This window comes from Liolophura sinensis, chromosome 6 (assembly GCF_032854445.1).
Source record: "Liolophura sinensis isolate JHLJ2023 chromosome 6, CUHK_Ljap_v2, whole genome shotgun sequence".
In the NCBI taxonomy this organism is placed as follows: domain Eukaryota; kingdom Metazoa; phylum Mollusca; class Polyplacophora; order Chitonida; family Chitonidae; genus Liolophura; species Liolophura sinensis.
In genome coordinates, this window is record NC_088300.1 from 21,739,166 (window position 1) to 21,758,721 (window position 19,556).

At 38.6% G+C, this 19,556-nt stretch overlaps 1 protein-coding gene across 1 annotated transcript in view; it reads right to left on the reverse strand.

The window, feature by feature from the left end:
- LOC135467002 (muscle-specific protein 300 kDa-like) overlaps positions 1–19,556 on the reverse strand; it is a 207,830-nt gene continuing 188,274 nt past the window's right edge. The window contains 15 exon segments of the mRNA XM_064744755.1: positions 1–1,680; positions 7,070–7,116; positions 8,633–8,743; positions 9,429–9,641; positions 11,482–11,811; positions 12,534–12,739; positions 13,256–13,370; positions 13,864–14,066; positions 14,606–14,786; positions 15,265–15,348; positions 15,749–15,949; positions 16,258–16,578; positions 17,206–17,356; positions 17,754–17,941; positions 18,323–18,485. Of these exon segments, the coding sequence (XP_064600825.1) occupies positions 1,458–1,680; positions 7,070–7,116; positions 8,633–8,743; positions 9,429–9,641; positions 11,482–11,811; positions 12,534–12,739; positions 13,256–13,370; positions 13,864–14,066; positions 14,606–14,786; positions 15,265–15,348; positions 15,749–15,949; positions 16,258–16,578; positions 17,206–17,356; positions 17,754–17,941; positions 18,323–18,485 (2,737 nt within the window). The 3' untranslated portion in view covers positions 1–1,457.

Consider the following 19,556-nt stretch of genomic DNA (forward strand, 5'->3'; position numbering starts at 1 on the left):
TTTTAATGTGATATACATTTTATTGATACCTCTGGCAAGGTTATAAGTACACATAACATACACATACATGTAATACACAGTCCATTTTTGTGTATCCACTAACAGCAACAAAATGTAAAACTGTGTAACATTTAAAAATATCGTTTTGGTATTACGCACCTGGGCTCTACATTATGTTCGCATATACATAAATAAGCCAATTTATTTAGTTATTATGATTCATATTCTGCACAAGAAGTCAGATCTGAAAGATGCCTGCATTATATACAGCAGAAGCTTGAAAGGCACTGTTGTACAAAAATCTACTTAGTACTGTATCTTCATATTCATTGGTCAACGGTAACATTTTCAGCACTGTACGTCCAATCAAAATTCAATATCACAGCTTTTCATACACAAGCACTTTCGAAATCTCATATTTTAACAGCATAAGCCATTTGAAAGCAAAAACATTAACCTCACAATCAAACATTTTGGTAGAACCTAATACACTGTCTACCAATAAAACAGACCAGAGGGCAAAGATAAAGGCAATTCAGCTTTAAACACAATGTATTTTGTACATAACATTGAAAATTACTAATGAAATATCATATGAATCTATTTATCAATCCAACCAATCATTCCCTGAATAAAATAACTTTAAAATAAAGTGAACAGTGAAATGACAAAAATCTATGGGGCTCTTTACTAAAACTGTAATTTACTCACAAAGTCAAAATGTAAAACATGCTCATTCAACCTTATTTGCAGCATATTACAGGGCTAGGTGAGTTACTAGAAAAGTAAAAAGGAGCATGTTATTCATACATGTTCAAAATGTAATGGCATAAGCAGTTTATAGGCATATAGTTAATCATACAGGGATAAATCCCCACAGCTTGGAAGCTCCCCTGTACAGCATTCAGGAGTAAAAGATTTATACACTATACTACTATATTATTTAAAATGAAATACTTCTATAAAGTGCAAAATGTGATGGAAAAAATGACAACAATGCTTTAAATATTAGAATAAATTCATCTAAATTGATGGATAAAAGGTACTGGTATGTCGTCTATCAAGAAGAAAAAAATATGAAACAATCTATATACACACTAAAACATTCTTTGCTACAACAACTACAATAAAATTTCTGATAAAAATACAAAAATACTGCCTGGTGTGACATCTGATGAGTGCCTTTTCTTGCCCAGTTTTTTCATCGTATCCACCAAACAGTATATGACAAGTTTTTAAGACATTCTTGTCTGCTGTGAACCATAAAACTTTTGACTCATGCACCATGTCAACACTGAACAGTGTTAGTAGTTTACATACCCAAGATTTAATAATTCTGCTTGTGCAAATCTTTTTAAAAATGACCATGGGAATGTATTTTTATCTGCAGTCTTTGTAAGTCAATGATTTATGCTATACGTTTATAAAGCTCAGCCTCTGTGTGCAGTTCCTGATGTCTACGTAGGCGGGGGTCCATCTGTATAGCGTAGCATTGGGGTCCAGGACTTCTGCATGTTGTTCATGAACATACAGCCAAACTCCTCCTCCTCACAGACTGGTACCAGGCAGGCAAAGCCCAGCAAGGCCAACATCAGGATCTGTAAGGGTATAGCTGTGCGAAGAACCCGGGCAAGAAAAGCGGGACGACGGCGACATGTTTCCCCATCATCTAGGTGAGTACTGCAATAAGAGCACAAATACGAGACATTATCTTCACACATATGCAGATGACATTGTTTTAAATAGCAAAATATCAACAGCACAGCTATACATAAGATCTGGTTAGCTATAACTACCATGGTTAACAGAAAGTACAGATACTGAAAACTGAACAAGAAACAACAGTGTTACAAACTGGAAGCCGGAGGCCACACGTCACCAAAGTCATTCTCCAATAATCATTTAGGTACTCTAGCCTTTGACCAATAATTCCATGCATTTGGATCAATCTAACTCCTGCTGTTTTGGCAGTGGCTTAAAGCTGCATGCTTGACTCACATACAAATAGATGTGGAGAGTTTATTCATGCTCTCCACAGTTTTCTGTGTCTGCACAAATATTCTTACCAATCAAATTTAATCCCCTTCTTACCAACTACAAAGAGAGAGGAATCAAGTCCTATCCAATTATTAGAGACTGACAGAGGTAAGTTTTATACCAGTAAGATTTAATGCCGAAACGAAGAAGAAAAAGGTTTGATTGTTTATAAACGTAACACACACAGTGTATCATAAAGAAGATATTTACTATTTGTAGATTGCTTCAGTTTAAGCTAGGCAGTCGACATATAGACATTTAAGATAGTTAACTCCTAAACATTCCTCTCTGTGCCAAGGTTTCCTGCACGCCAAGCAGCAAAGCAGGGTTCACATTTATGACACCATTCTCATAACTCAAGGATGCAATTTAAGTTTCATTATTGTCACTGTAAACACATATATATATATGTACTCATAGGATACGAATGTGATGCTGATGCATTTGTACAAAATAATCAAGCCTGAAATATAACCAAGAAGAAAGACCTCAACCTGTGGTATACATGAGATAATACTTTGCAGTCCAAAGAGCAAGACATGCCAAGAACCATGATATAGATCAATCCAGAGGGCTGTATATAAAGCAAATAATGTTGACAGATAATACAGGTTTGTAAGAGATGGGTACTATAATACATAGGACCCTAAACCAAAAAAGCAAAAGATAATGTGTGGCACTATCTATGACTACAAGCCAATATTTCACCATTTGTGTGATCAATGCCCCGAAGTCTAAAATGCAGAAAAAAGCTTTTTATTTGTTAGAGGTTAATAAAGCTGCTAATCTTAATTGTGTAATGTTAAAATGTCACACAATCCTTTTTCGAAATGTTGTGTATCTTACATGTACATATAAATTTAGAAGCCACCTGGGTTTATTACTTCTTTGATGAAAATTACCAATCGAGTTTACAAACTACAAAGGGCCTCTGTGGCTCAGTTGGTTAGCGCGCTAGCACATCGTAATGACCCAGGAGCCTCTCACCAATGTGGTCATTGTGAGTTCCAGTCCAGCTTATCCTGGCTTCCTCTCCACTTGTACGTGGGAAGGTCTGTCAACAACCTGCGGATGTTTGTGGGTTTCCCCAGGTTTTGTCCAGTTTCCTCCCACCATAAAGCTGGTCGTCGGCATATAAGTGAAATATTCTTGAGTACGGTGTAAAACACCAATCAAATAAATAAATAAATCAGTATAGTTTTCTCTCATGAAATATGATTTGACGAGACAATTTTCACTGAAACAAATTGAGAGAAAAATTTTTTGGGCTTTCTTCACCAATGATATCTGTGCTAAAAGTTAGAAGAAGTACAGTATCCTGTACTGGAATTACTGGAACGTGACTTGTGCCAACATCTGGCACTGTTTAGTATAACCTATCAATTAGTAGGATGTGAATTAAACCTACCTAAGCCTACTATATGTGACGAGCAGAGCATGATGCAGAGAGAGACTGTAAATGATGGAAAAATAACCAATGATAAACAAGCCTATCCACCATCAACCACCTCAGTGTCAAGAAGATTACACATGTCCTTGCCATGCAGGGGAAGCAAAGCCAGATATATGTTCTCGTGACCATACCATGGGAACCTCCAAGCTATTACCGTGCTCGTAGCAAACCTAGGCACCATATTGCCAGTCATTCCTCATAGACATCAGGCACATGCCTTAACTGTGAGCGATGTAGTATTACCACAGCGATGGATGCACTGTAAGTGTGACACTAGGATGTTCAGCCAGAGAATTCAACATTGTTCACAGTCACTCGACACGATGATGGAACCACATTAAAGAAGTCTTTGTTCACAACATATAAACTACCACTGTTCACAATAATGGCAACCATCAATGTTGACAATGCTGAATCCACACATGGAAGGCATCAATGTTGACAATGATGAATCCATACACGGAAACCATCAATGTCTACAATGATGAATCTGTGCATGGACGGCATCAATGTTGACAATCATGATTCCACATATGGAAGCCATCAACATTCACAATGATGAATCCACACATGGAAGCCATCAATGTTCACAATGATGAATCCACACATGGAAGACATCAATGTTCACAATGATGAATCCACACAGGGAAGCCATCAATGTTCACCATGATGAATCCACACATGGAAGGCATCAATGTTGACAATGATGAATCCACACATGGAAGCCATCAATGTTGACAATGATGAATCCACACATGGAAGCCATCAATGTTCACCATGATGAATCCACACATGGAAGCCATCAATGTTCACAATGATGAATCCACACATGGAAGACATCAATACTCACAATGATGAATCCACACATGGAAGCCATCAATGTTCACAATGATGAATCCACACATGGAAGCCATCAATGTTGACAATGATGAATCCACACAGGGAAGCCATCAATGTTCACCATGATGAATCCACACATGGAAGGCATCAATGTTGACAATGATGAATCCACACATGGAAGCCATCAATGTTGACAATGATGAATCCACACATGGAAGCCATCAATGTTCACAATGATGAATCCACACATGGAAGCCATCAATGTTCACAATGATGAATCCACACATGGAAGCCATCAATGTTGACAATGATGAATCCACACATGGACGGCATCAATGTTGACAATCATGATTCCACATATGGAAGCCATCAATGTTCACAATGATGAATCCACACATGGAAGCCATCAATGTCTACAGTGATGAATCCACACATGGACGGCATCAATGTTGACAATCATGATTCCACATATGGAAGCCATCAATGTTCACAATGATGAATCCACACATGGAAGCCATCAATGTCTACAGTGATGAATCCACACATGGACGGCATCAATGTTGACAATCATGATTCCACATATGGAAGCCATCAATGTTGACAATGATGAATCCACACATGGAAGCCATCAATGTCTACAATGATGAATGAACGCATGGACGGCATCAATGTTGACAATCATGATTCCACATATGGAAGCCATCAACATTCACAATGATGAATCCACACATGGAAGCCATCAATGTGTAAAATGACGAACCCACACATGGAAGGCATCAATGTCTACAATGATGAGTCCACACATGGAAGCCATCAATGTTCACCATGATGAATCCACACATGGAAGGCATCAATGTTCACCATGATGAATCCACACACGGAAGGCATCATTATGTAAAATGATGAATCCACACATGGAAGCCATCAATGTTCATCATGATGAATTCACACATGGAAGGCATCAATGTTCACAATGATGAATCCACACATGGAAGACATCAATGTCTACAATGATGAGTGTACAAATGGAAGCCATCAATGTGGACAATGACAAATCCACAACGGAAGGCACCAATGCTCACAATGACGAATGCACATATGGAAGACATCAATGCTCACAACAATGAATCCACACATGGAAGCCATCAATGTTGACAATCATGATTCCACATATGGAAGCCATCAACATTCACAATGATGAATCCACACATGGAAGCCATTAATGTTCACCATGATGAATCCACACATGGAAGGTATCCATGTCTACAATGATGAATCCACACATGGAAGCCATCAATGTTCATCATGATGAATCCACACATGGAAGGCATCAATGTTCACCACGATGAATCCACACATGGAAGGCATCATTATGTAAAATGATGAATCCACACATGGAAGCCATCAATGTTCACAATGATGAATCCACATATGGAAGACATCAACATTCACAATGATGAATCCACACATGGAAGCCATCAATGTTCACAATGATGAATCCACACATGGAAGACATCAATGTCTACAATGATGAGTCCACACATGGAAGCCATCAATGTGGACAATGACAAATCCACAACGGAAGGCACCAATGCTCACAATGACGAATGCACATATGGAAGACATCAATGCTCACAATAATGAATCCACACATGGAAGCCATCAATGTTGACAATCATGATTCCACATATGGAAGCCATCAACATTCACAATGATGAATCCACACATGGAAGGCATCATTGTGTAAAATGATGAATCCACACATGGAAGGCATCAATGTCTACAATGATGAAGGCATCAATGTCTACAATGATGAATCCACACATGGAAGCCATCAATGTTGACAATGATGAATCCACACATGGAAGCCACCAATGCTCACAATGACGAATGCACACATGGAAGCCATCAATGTTCACAATGATGAATCCACACATGGAAGACATCCATGTCTAAAATGATGAATCCACACATGGAAGGCATCCATGTCTAAAATGATGAATCCACACATGGAAGGCATCCATGTCTAAATGATGAATCCACACATGGAAGGCATCCATGTCTACAGTGATGAATCCACACATGGAAGCCATCAATGTTCACAATGATGAATCCACACATGGAAGCCATCAATGTTCACAATGATGAATCCACACATGGAAGACATCCATGTCTACAGTGATGAATCCACACATGGAAGCCATCAATGTTCACAATGATGAATCCACACATGGAAGACATCCATGTCTACAGTGATGAATCCACACATGGAAGGCATCAATGTTCTCAATGATCTGAAAAGTACCAGTGTTCAACATGATGGAATGATACGGAATACAACAACGTTCGCAATGATTCAATCACGTGAGCCGCATCACTGTTCACAATGATGAAAAAACAAGTGTTAACAAATGATGGAATCAAATGGAATGCACCACTGTTCACACTGATGAAACCATATGCACTGTTAATTTAACAAATAATGGAAAACAGCACTGTCAACATATGCCGGAAAATAGCACCGTTAACACATGAATCCCACACAAGGCATCACTGTTCACAATGATAGTATGACGTGGACATCACTAGGTCACAGCTTAAAGTGCAGACATTTGTGGCTCACAGTGTAGATGCTGCAACTCACAGTGTACCACACTGAACAGGTTATGGGTTTCACATGCTACATGTTTACATGTTTTATACACATCAAGAGTGGAAGATATAAAAGTATAGAATTACGTGTCGCTGTCCAATTGCGGCTCCTCAGATCTCGCTCCAAACAGCAGCTGCACAAAAGCAACACGCATATATTATCATGAACAGAAACCACTGACCATGGGAATTCGATGAAATGACAACAGAAAGCCGTACAAAACAAGAGGAAGTAAGAACTCAGCATCAAGTGTAAAGAACACAGATTTGACAGGAATACAGGAGTGCTCATTGCAACGACGTAAATCTGCCAATGAAAACATTTCAAATTTAAATATTTTATTCAGCAGCAAATAATAAAAAGCCAAATTACTTAATAGGAGACATGCACACTATTCATCAAGGACAGCATTGCTAATCTATGATGCTGGAAAAAATATCAGAGACGCTTTCTACAAGTTACTTCTGCAATATATGAATGGGATAAATGAAAATGATTGAAAAAAAGACAACACAAAGAATTTAAGTAGAACTAAAAGCTGTGCATACTTTTTTTTTCTACTGGAGAAAACAAGAAAATGTGATTTGTGAAGAATAGAAGAAATGTAAACACCACACAGGTTTATTGCCAGAATTAATACCAAATTTTTTCACAGATACAATTATTATTTCAGTTAATGGATTATAATTGTACATTAACACTTATGTAGAATTAAATAACATGTAGAAATTAATAAATTATGTGTATGAGATCTGGTGTTTGTGAACTATGCAAGGGAATGATGTTAAAGCGAAAGACAGCACCTGACTTATGTTTATGTCCACTGAAAGACTACCATTCAAAGTATCTTAAACTGGCATTAAATATTTTTTTAGATCTATGGCAAATTGAAGTTGTTGACTTCGGCGATGAAGGACCAAGTGATAAATAGCTTTCTCGGAAAATGGACATACTGGAGGGATATGTCTTCCACTGCTTGAACTGTTCATACAGTAGGCCTATCTTATCATTTATACAGTTTACGAGTTGCCTTCAGATGCACGGCGGGGTATTCTTGGTTCAGGTTGTAGCCTTCGGAGGGGTCATGCTGGTATTTTGACCCCTTTTTTAAATAGTTATTTTAAATGTTTACAAAATGACAATAGGATTCTTGTGCATGTATTCACGCTCAATTCTGACACATATGGAAATAAATGTCAGCGTCACTAAGGCTGATCCAGGCATTCAATTGTTGCTTGATGTTATGCTTTAATTTTGTATGTCACAGCTTATGCCGCACCACCTGACAGCAACATGTTTAACTGAATAAAGTTTCTCAAGATGGCTGCCTCCATTCACACCAGCCATTTGTGCATTATTGTCATTTTGTTCTACATACTATTTGTCGAAATCTCATTAAAACAATAAAGTATGATACTTTTTAGTGAGCTTAACTATCCTGCTTTCAGATGAAATACATTTTAGCCAGGTGCTGACTTGTCTTTTAACAGAAATAGTAAAAAATGACCTTTACTGCACCAAATACTTTTTCCGATTTAAACCACAACATTACATAGTCTCAACACATATATTCATCGCTAATCAAAAATATTATTTAAGTGACAGTACAACATGCACTCCACACTAAAGGGAGATAACTCTGTGTTTACCTTAGACAGTGCAGATCGTGGGCGTGTTCTATAGGGACTGGCTCGTGGTGATGACCTCCGTGACAGACTCAGACCAGAGTCCTGCGAGTCCAGGTAATCGTACTTGGCCGACTACAAGACGTACAAGGATACAAAAGACATGTAAAATACTGCAACATTAAGCTTGGTCTGAATCACATAAGGATATGTAAGTGCGAAATTGTAAGGCATTTAAATGATTGGATTATACATCCGCTGTTCACGACAGACATATTCTGAAAACAATGAGGTTTTCTCAATGTTTTTTGTAAGCTCTTGTCAAATTGTGTATTGTATGATGTAGATCAGTGACACTATAGTTCTTGGTTAAAAAATAAAAAAGTACTCATTTTTTTTTTTTTCTGAATGAAATCTATTTTTTGTTCTATAAATGTCTGAGTTTAAAGGTAGGTTTTATGAAACAACTTTATATTACTGCATTCCAGTGATCAAACACCCAAGTTATTCCACTGTTGTTTTTGCCTTTACAGTAAAAATTCTGGTAATGACTACTAGTGAAATGACTACTCTTGTACATTGGCTGTTTCCACATTAAATACAAAGCTAGGTAAGCCTGTGATTTAATTAACACCAAAGGCAATCCCTGAAGCTCAATATAGACTTTCAAACATTTGAAAGTTCAAAACTTCTAAAATACGCAAAAATACAAACAGACACAAACATCAGTTTTCTGTTATCTTATTACTGACACTTGAATTATTTCTTATTTGGTCTCTACTTTATTGGTTCATTTTGCTCATGGTATCAGACAACTCACTGAAGCCCTTGTGGCCAGTCCCAGTGTATTCTCCAGTTGACGTATGTACGTCAGGCATCTCTTCATCAGAGAGCGTAGCCGGTTGGCAATGATGCGAGTTTTGTCTCGAGCCATAGCCATATCCGGTGAGTCAATGGTTAAGAGTAGCTGGTCAGCAGTCTCCTTCAGAGCAATGACCTCAGGCTGACGGTCCTCCATATCCTCCTTCAGGTCCTACAGAAGAAAAACCAACATGGTCACTCAGTGGTCAGCAATGTCATCCTGTGATATATATTGTGGTGCAATGGTCACTTTGAGGTCAAAATGGCGACTCAACGGTCAGCATGATCAGTTAATACAGCTTCTCTGTTTGCCCTCTGAGGTCAATATGGCAACTCAGTGGTTACCCAGCAGTGAATATGGCCACTACGTGCACCCTCAGAGGTCAATATGTCAACTCGCTGGTCATTCAACAGCCAATATGGCCACTCTGTGCACCTTCAGAGGTCAATATGTCAACTCACTGGTCAGTCAACAGCCAATATGGCCACTCTGTGCGCCTTCAGAGGTCAATATGTCAACTCACTGGTCAGTCTACAGCCAATATGGCCACTCTGTGCGCCTTCCGAGGTCACTATGTCAACTCACTGGTCAGTCAACAGCCAATATGGCCACTCTGTGTGCCTTCAGAGGTCAATATGTCAACTCACTGGTCAGTCAACAGCCAATACGGCAACTCTGTGCGCCTCCAGTGGTCAATACGACAACTCACTGGTCAGTCAGCAGCCAATATGGCCACATTGTGTGCCTTCAGAGGTCAATATGTCAACTCACTGGTCAGTCTACAGCCAATATGGCCACTCTGTGCGTCTTCCGAGGTCACTATGTCAACTCACTGGTCAGTCAACAGCCAATATGGCCACACTGTGTGCCTTCAGAGGTCAATATGGTCACCAAGTGGTAAATATATATCATCATAAAACATCTCAATTTAATGCTCAGTGTGGTTGCTCTGTCAATGGTAAAGTCACTCACCTGTTGTATGGTCAGTCAACAGCCAATATGGCCACTCTGTGCGCCTTCAGAGGTCAATATGTCAACTCACTGGTCAGTCTACAGCCAATATGGCCACTCTGTGCGCCTTCCGAGGTCACTATGTCAACTCACTGGTCAGTCAACAGCCAATATGGCCACTCTGTGTGCCTTCAGAGGTCAATATGTCAACTCACTGGTCAGTCAACAGCCAATACGGCAACTCTGTGCGCCTCCAGTGGTCAATACGACAACTCACTGGTCAGTCAGCAGCCAATATGGCCACATTGTGTGCCTTCAGAGGTCAATACGACAACTCACTGGTCAGTCAACAGCCAATACGGCAACTCTGTGCGCCTCCAGAGGTCAATACGACAACTCACTGGTCAGTCAAAAGCCAATATGGCCACACTGTGTGCCTTCAGAGGTCAATACGACAACTCACTGGTCAGTCAACAGCCAATATGGCCACACTGTGTGCCTTCAGAGGTCAATATGGTCACCAAGTGGTAAATATATATCATCATAAAACATCTCAATTTAATGCTCAATGTGGTTGCTCTGTCAATGGTAAAGTCACTCACCTGTTGTATGGTTAGTCGTTTATCAGTATGGTCAGTCTGTGGTCACTATGGTCTATTTGGCCACTTGCATAGTCATCAAGGTGATACAAGTATATTTTTTCATTCTTTTACAATTTATCATGATCACTGCAATTCAATATATTAGTAGTGATGCTGGCAAAAAAAATGACATTTCTCTCAAAAATGTGTCAGAAAAACAAAGATATCTGTATGTCGTTCTCTTCATCAGATGGACTAGCCATGTGTCAACAGAGAAACTCTGTATCCATTACAATAACAACTATGTTGGCTAAAAGGAACAGACCACATGTCAAAACCAAAAAGAATAACAAAACTACATTTGCTGCTTAAACTGTTAATAATTTTAACCTGTTCACAAGGGGTTAAACAAATAGCACACTCATAATAATTACAAGAGGAAATTTTCAGTATCAATATAAAACTAAGCGTGTACTTACGAGAAGTCGCCTGTACTTGGCTCTCAGCACGATGTGATCTGCTGCCAGGGAAACCGGCTCTATCTGCTGCAGCTTGTTCTCCACAGTCTCTAGCCAGAGCAGCAGGTCGTGAATCATCTGGTGGAACTCCTCGCTGTGAGCCAGTCCCAGCTGCAGGTCCCGATGCAACGTCGTCGCCTGCGAACACACTGCCTCCCAACGCTTATTCATGCTTCTCAGACGCTCTCGTACATGCCGGCTTTCGTCTGATTTGTTGTAGACAAAGTTCTTGCCAACCAAATTCAGGGACATGACCACTTCTTTCTTGCTGTCAAGCTGGAGAAGAAAGTCCTGAAACGAAGTGAAAGTGGAGCTGAACACCTGGGAAAATAATACAGGATAACCTACCACCTGAAAGGCATCCCTATATCTTTCACAGAGATTGCCTGGAAAAGACAAGGCCTCAACATCATTACGTCAAGTGTAACATTAGCTTAAATCTGTGTTTTAACACACAACTGATTACATTTGTGACAATTTACATGATTGTTTCAGGCATTTTCTAAAGTGTTTCCCTGCCAATAAAACAACTGAATTTACCGGTACAATTCTACAACATGCATATGGCCATGGGTTTCTCCAACCATAATGCTGACCTCCAATGTGTAAGTGAAATATTCTTTAGTAAGGCTTACACTCCGAATAAATAAATAAATAAATAAATAAATTTATGATATTGATTATGACATCAGTAAAAAAGCATCTTATGATTACATCAAATGGAGTCCATGGAAATATTACAATGAACATGTATTCTCATAATTAGCTTTCTCAGCAGATTTACAGGAAGGGTAGCTGGAAACACAACTGTAAGTTCATGGAAACAGTCAAATTCTTAATCACAACCATTTTAAGCATGTATAATCTTTATAGCCACAAGTAGGTCTACTATATATGACTGCACTACTAGACTTTTGAGTCAAATCTTATACAACAGGCCAGGTGTAATTAATCCTCACAGGCTCAATACTGAAGCTTCATCACTTCTCAGTATCTTGATTCCTAGAGAATACCTTATGTTTGCGGACAACTGATTCCAGCAGAGTCATCTCCCCTGATTCCAGAGACTCATTCTCTAGGAAGGCCTCTGCCTCGCCCAGCCAGGTTAACATCATATTGAGGTCGATCTGGAACTGAGCCCAATCATCACGGTTCTGACCCAGGCGTCGATCCTTGTCCACGGCCTTCTGGTGTAGAGCCTCCCACCTCTGAATCACACCTGCCAATCAATCAGTGAAAGTTAATACCTGTACATTCCAAATTTTGGTCTCACAATCAACCAGTGAAGGTTAAAAAGTCCATTCCAGATTCACAGCTCAACATCAACCAATGAAGGCTGATAACTGTACCACCTCTGTGATTTAGAGGCATCTTGGGCAAAATTTACATCATGTACTTTAAAGGCAAAAAAGTGAACATATCATCATAACAAAAAAGTACATACATCTGAGATATTAAGAAAAAAAAACATTTTTTCATGACAATTCACAGGGTAGGACATTTATTCAGAACTATTCATATTATTTCATGAATATGGAAACTCTGGTATTTACAATCAGAAATATCATAAAACTAAAAAAAAAAAAAAATTTATTTAACCAAAGTTTATTCTAAATTTTATTTATTGTGAAAAGGTAGGCCCAAAATATATTGTTTCAATATAAAAGACATTGAGATTGTTTTCTTCCCCTTCCCCAACCTTCTAAATGTCTTCTGATTTATTCTAATGTCTTACTATTGACTTGGGCATCAACGCTGGGCATGGAGGATACACCAGCCTCTCTCTTCAGCTGACGATCAAATCTGCGCACCACGCTGATGCTCTCCTCACACTCAGACACCAGCTCAGCCTGCCAATCAGATCATAGAACAGGGCACTCAATAAGACAACATCACCGTCCAAGCTTGTTACATGTATTATATATGTTTTGTGGATTGGCATAAAATGAATCAGAATGAAATAGTGAAAATATGAAAATGTCACAAGACACAATTGATTCACCTGTGTAATCAGGTCATTGTACTTTGCATTACATTTTCATACAGATCTATTCATCACATACAAAGACAAGGCCAGATTAAGCCTATAGTTAAAAGAATATCACAATAATTAATTAAGAGTTAATTTGAACAAATGAGAAAAATTTCAAATAGGTTGCCTGGGAAATGTTAAAGCTTTGATGCTTTTAATTCGCTTCACTCCTTCATTATGCAGTTTTGAGCAAACAAGGTCACATTATGAAAGCTCACATTCAACCCATCCACAGCTACAGAGAAAGTTTTTATGGATATGTTTATAGAAAGTTTCACATATTTATAAAATCCATGTCATTTTTAACATACATAGTTCCCTGCAGCGTAGTCAGTATCCGGTCCAGTTGGCGTTCCACACCTTAGCTCCCGCTCTGTCATAAGTAACTTCTCCGCTGCGTCTTCCAGGGACTCCACAAGCTTCTCAATGATGGCATCCACCTGACTGAGGCGGCCACGAATCTCAATCTCCTCCTTCAGACGACGACGTCTTTCCTCGCGACTCAGGTAAGTGTCTGCAATGTGTTGTGACAATGAATAAGGTTCAATCATGCCAAAGCCATACAACTTCAGTTCCAGGTAAACACTTATCACAGAAAAACACTGAACGTTTATGATGTGAGTTCTTAGTTTTACACTGGTGTTTTAAATACAAAATATGTAAATCTTTCACAGCAGCTTACTAGCATTCCTAAAAAAAATATCTTGAAATGGCACTAAATAATCCTCAAACAGAGCTGCAACAAATAATGTGTTTACAAGGTAACAGAGGCACAGACATAATGACCTTGTAAAAATAGTCCAAGGTCACTGACAGATGGATGAATCAACGTTTATATGTATGTATGTATGTGTTCATGTATGTATGTGTTCATGTTTGATGGCTCGTATGTCAACTGCTACAGCAATACACATTGGCCAATTATGACTGAGGGTTAAAAAATCCACTTTTAGATAGCGCAAATTACTTAAAAAGTGGTGCTCCATTAACAAGATTATGCAATTCTAATCAATAGGAAAAAATTCTACTGTAAAGTAATACAGCATGTCATACCTGAATCAGTAACATCCACTGTATGTAGTCGTGAACCAGGCCTGGGAGACACACGTGCTGTAGCACGGCGCTTCTCAGGCGGACTGTCAGGGGGAGATAACTCCCTCTCTTCCATTTCCCAGTTCAATGTATCTTCTTCCAAAGTTGTTGTTGTTCGCCAAGAAGCCTTGTGTTTCTCACGCTGCACATAATGTTTGTATATATGTAAATATAAGTAAATGATTAAACAATAATTAGATCAGAGAACTGAGCCACTCTGTAAGGTATGAGGTTTCCAAAAGCTGATTGACGTAACAATTAAACATACTGTCTTATCTTCTGTCAGTCTATCTTGGAAGGCTTAACAAATTTTAAACATATAATTATAAATACACTGTATATCTTCAACCTTTTCAACTATTACAGCACTTTTTTCAGTGGAATTTATGCCTGTATTTTTTACGAAAATGACACTAAAGATGCAGACTTTATGAAACTGTGCTAATCATTTGTCTACAACCCCATAGTTCTCCCAGAGTGTTCAAAATATTGGTTGCAGAGGAGGCTGAAAAGGTTGAACAATTAGGGTATATTTTTGAGACGAACAGATGAACTGCTCCACACACAATAGGTTCAGGGTGGTAAAATTCTCAAATGTATAACACAGGCAGAATACTTACTTGTGTAATTGTTGTTGTAAATGTTTCTCTTTCAGTACTTTGTCTTGTTTCACGTGATGGACTAGGTTTAGCTATTGTCTCCATCTGAAAATAAACACGCCAAAAAAAAACCATGACACTGACAGACTCTACATAGCAAATTAAAATCATTTTTCAAAAAGTATTTGGTCTGCCAGCAACCTGCAGATGGTTGTGGATTTCCGCCGGGCTCTGCCCGGTTTCCTCCCACCATAATGCTAGCTGCCATCAAAAATCAAAAAGTATTTATTTTGGTTCTGACCACGAAAAAATGTCAGAGATGCCCTTCAGTACTCATGTCAAATCAGAAACATATTTTTCTTTCGATCTATGTCCATTTTTGATGAACTGCAACAAGGTATGTGTGTGTCAATTGGAACATTTTTAATACACATAACTACTTGGGACTTAAACAGATTTTAAGCATTTCTTAAAAACTGGCTTTTGCTACATATTGATCACTTACTTGTCCATCTGAGATCTTCTTCAGCTTAAGTTGATAGCTGTGAACTTTCTTCAGCACATCACCATGGTAACGATGGAACTGATCCAAGAGATCCTGTATTTTGCTGGCCTCAGTAGGATCACTAATCCCAATAAGGTAAACAGCTGTCTGGTTGATATAGTCAATCCTTTTGCGATTGGTCTCAATTTCAGATTCAATTACCTGTCAACACAAAGGAAAATTCTTAATTCGCACTGGTAACTTTATCCAGGTAAAGAGACTGTACAAACAATACTCATCTTATCACATTGAGGGGAACAACACTACACACAAATGAAATACTGTGCACAGTTTCAGTGACTAAACTGGTTGCTCAAATTTTTAGCTTTCAAAAAAGGTCATTTAAAGGTTCATATAAGCTTTATTTTAAACAAATGTCACCAATACCAGTGTACACACAGTTCATTTTCCAGGTAAATTCACCGACCGTAAAAGTAAGATTTTGTCCTCTGAAAAGGTGAGAACATTACCTTCATTTCAGCAATTCTCGTTGTGATATCAATATCAGTATTGTGTTCGAGTTCAGTCAGCTTTATTTGAGTTTCTTTCAACCAGCGCAGTATTGATGTTCGGGTGGTCTCAAAGTCCACTTTCATTCCTGAGGGCTGTTTCAGATGCCTCATGATGTCCGTGACCCTTTGTGACAGCTCGTCCCATTGGTCGTTGGCATCCTGCATCATACCCTTCATCTTCCCTGCGTTGTCTGTGCGTCCCTCTCGAGCCATCTTACGATACTGTTTGTTTATGTTCTCCAGCTGGTTCAGGTTTTCATGAACTTTCTTTTGTACACTCTGAAAAACAAATTACAAAACGCTAATATCATACTGAATATATTACCTTATTTAACTCACTCCTTAGTTTTTGTAAACTTGGCAAAAAAAAAATCTTATATCACATCACTGAATGAAACAAAACACACTGCACTGAGAACAAACAAGTATTATTGAAAACTGAACATTGCTGGTATCTAAGTATAAAATTATTTGGCCACTAAAGCATACATCTACTAACTGAAAATACAGATGTGATTCCATCTAAGCAGGTAAAAAAAAAAGAAGGGAACTGGAGTCCAAACCTCCCTCCCAGCAAAATCCCAACAAATTCCCTCAATCATTACAAAGTGACAGTACATTAGCTATCAAACATTCGTGAAAATTGTACATTCCTATCTTAATGGAGTAGTCGTTATCCTAAATCTTTAACCTTTTTGTATATGAAAGAGCAACCTTCAGTGCAATTTATGCTCAGTTGTTAATCTGATTTTGGAGACAAAACTACATTGGTTGGGTTGGCCAGTTTCAAGGCTTCACAGAAAGTATGATTTTATCCGTCTACAGAGAAAAATGCCTTCAGAATATGATAGAATAAACACCTTGAAACATGCAAAATGAGTGAAGAATGACAGTAGCTTCAAATACCTCAAAGTGACGGACATCCTCTTTAATCAGGCTGATGTCAGCATGTTCAGAACGGGGTTCTCTCAACTGAAGTTTCACGTCTTTCACCCAGTTGGTAAATTTTGTGTTCTCGGATTCAAACTGCTGCCACATTCTCCATGTCTCATCAATTCTGCAATAAAATGTTACCCCTTGTTGTAATATAATTTAAGTTTGTTTTTTTTTTTTTTTTTGGGCTGATTACTGTTTAAATTATACTATGTGGGTCAGTTTTATCAGTGAAGAAAACTGGATTTTCCATGGTAAAGCAATAACCTTAGGCAACTGTTTACTACAAATGACCCCATAAGTTCCACTAATCACTGACCCCTTGTTTGATTTATTTATTTATTTGATTTGTGTTTTATGCTGTACTCAGAATGTTTGACTTATATGACAGCCAGGGAGGAAACTGGGCTGAGCCTGCAGTAAACCCACAATTGTCCACAGATTGCAGGTGTTGAGCAAAATATGCCGAAGAATTAAAGGATCACGAGTGGAAGAGAGAATTTTCCTCCTTCATCACTTACTTGTAACGTTGGTCTGCCGCCAGCTGGCAGATGTTGCGCCAGCGTCGGTCGAGCGTTCTACTGGCCTGCTGAAGTGCGGCATACTCCACCTCTGTGGGACAGGCGTCTGAATCACGCAAAAGCACCTCACACAGGTTCAACACAGATGCCACACCTGGGCTGTGCTTCTCTATGTCCTTTTGTAGTTCCTGAAGAAGGCCAAATTAATCAGTGGAAAAAAAATTCTTATTTATCTTGGTTCTTCTTACCAATGCTGGTCTCAGAAAACAGTCCCAGATTCGAAATCATTCTGGCCATTAAGTCATGGTGATTTCCACAGGATAGCGTTGAGTTAAGTACAAATGAATCATAACTCTTTTAACTACTAGTAAATCAACAGATCTTATTTTCTCCAATGAGGGAGGTCAAATTTTCTTAAAATGGGAGTCAGACAAAAATTTTATTCATAAAATTTAAAGAAAAATTTTTTCTTGTTCAACATCCGTGAGAAGAAAAATCTTCAACTCATCAGGAAATGATAGCCAGATACAGATGAGTAGACACGTCCATAGGTTGGAGCACTACTCTACCTGTTGTTGTTGTAATTTGCGTTGTATTTCCTGGAGGTCACACTGATGGTAGATTAATGGCGAGGTCAGCTCGTGTTCCATGTCACCCAGCCACTTCCTCAAGTTCATCATACTCATCTCCAATTGTTGTACCGCTAACAGGGTCTCCTGAAGCTTGTGTTGTCTGCACAAATATTAACACACAAAACAATGATATAAGACTGAAAATACAAATATCAAAAATGAATGAACTTTATAGTCATGGTGTGATTGAATACCGTTTCATGTTGCTTAGAAAGCTTACATGCAAACCTCACGAATGACTCCACTTGTGTTTTTTGTTCATTAATTTTGCACAAAACAGTACATGTTTTACACGGCATATCTTAATCAACAATCCGGCTGATCATAGTAGACAAACTGTATGTATTAAAGAACCAACCATATCAGCCAAAATGATATTCCTACTTATTTGTTACTTTGATAGAAAACTGTTTATTGCTATACTTCTGTTTACTTCCATTCACTTAACCATCTGTGGCAAAATTTACACTGTCTACATACAAATAAAGATGACCCTTCTTATATAATTGAAAAAACAACAAGTAAATTGTTGTAAATTGCTGAAATTAAAGAGTCATGAGAGAGCAGAAGGGCCTGAGAGGCAATTTTTCTCAAGCTGAGTTGCCTCCCTTACCAAATCTGTTTCTCGTTTAGGTTGCTGTTGGCTGGGTATTTACATTATGTTATAGGTTAGGAAGGCGTGGTGAACACTGATCTTCCATATTACTACACAGATCTGAGCAACACAGAGACTAGCCAGGGTATACCCTACACATAAGCTGGGTCTAACTGGGCCCAGTTTTACAGCTATTTGTTACTGGTCTAAACGCTCATCTACATCCCTCTCCGCTTTTCCGACTTCACTTGAATATTACCCTTCATGTAGCTTGGCACATCAACAGATTTTCTTAATATCATCTCTTTTAAATATCACATATAATACAGTTGTCTCACTTTTGCCCTCAGCCAAGAGTTTTTTTTTCCCCTTTACGCTAGCCATGTTAAATAGGTCTCATAAATATTTATAGCAGTTGAACATTATTATTCTAGGCACTTTATGTTCATTTCTTTTCGACTGAGGTTTCTTTTTGTAGCACATCACATCAAATGCCAATATATGTATAGTGCTGCCTCACTGGAATGGTATGCTGATGACACCAGACAGATTGCCCCACCGGGCCAACCAACATAA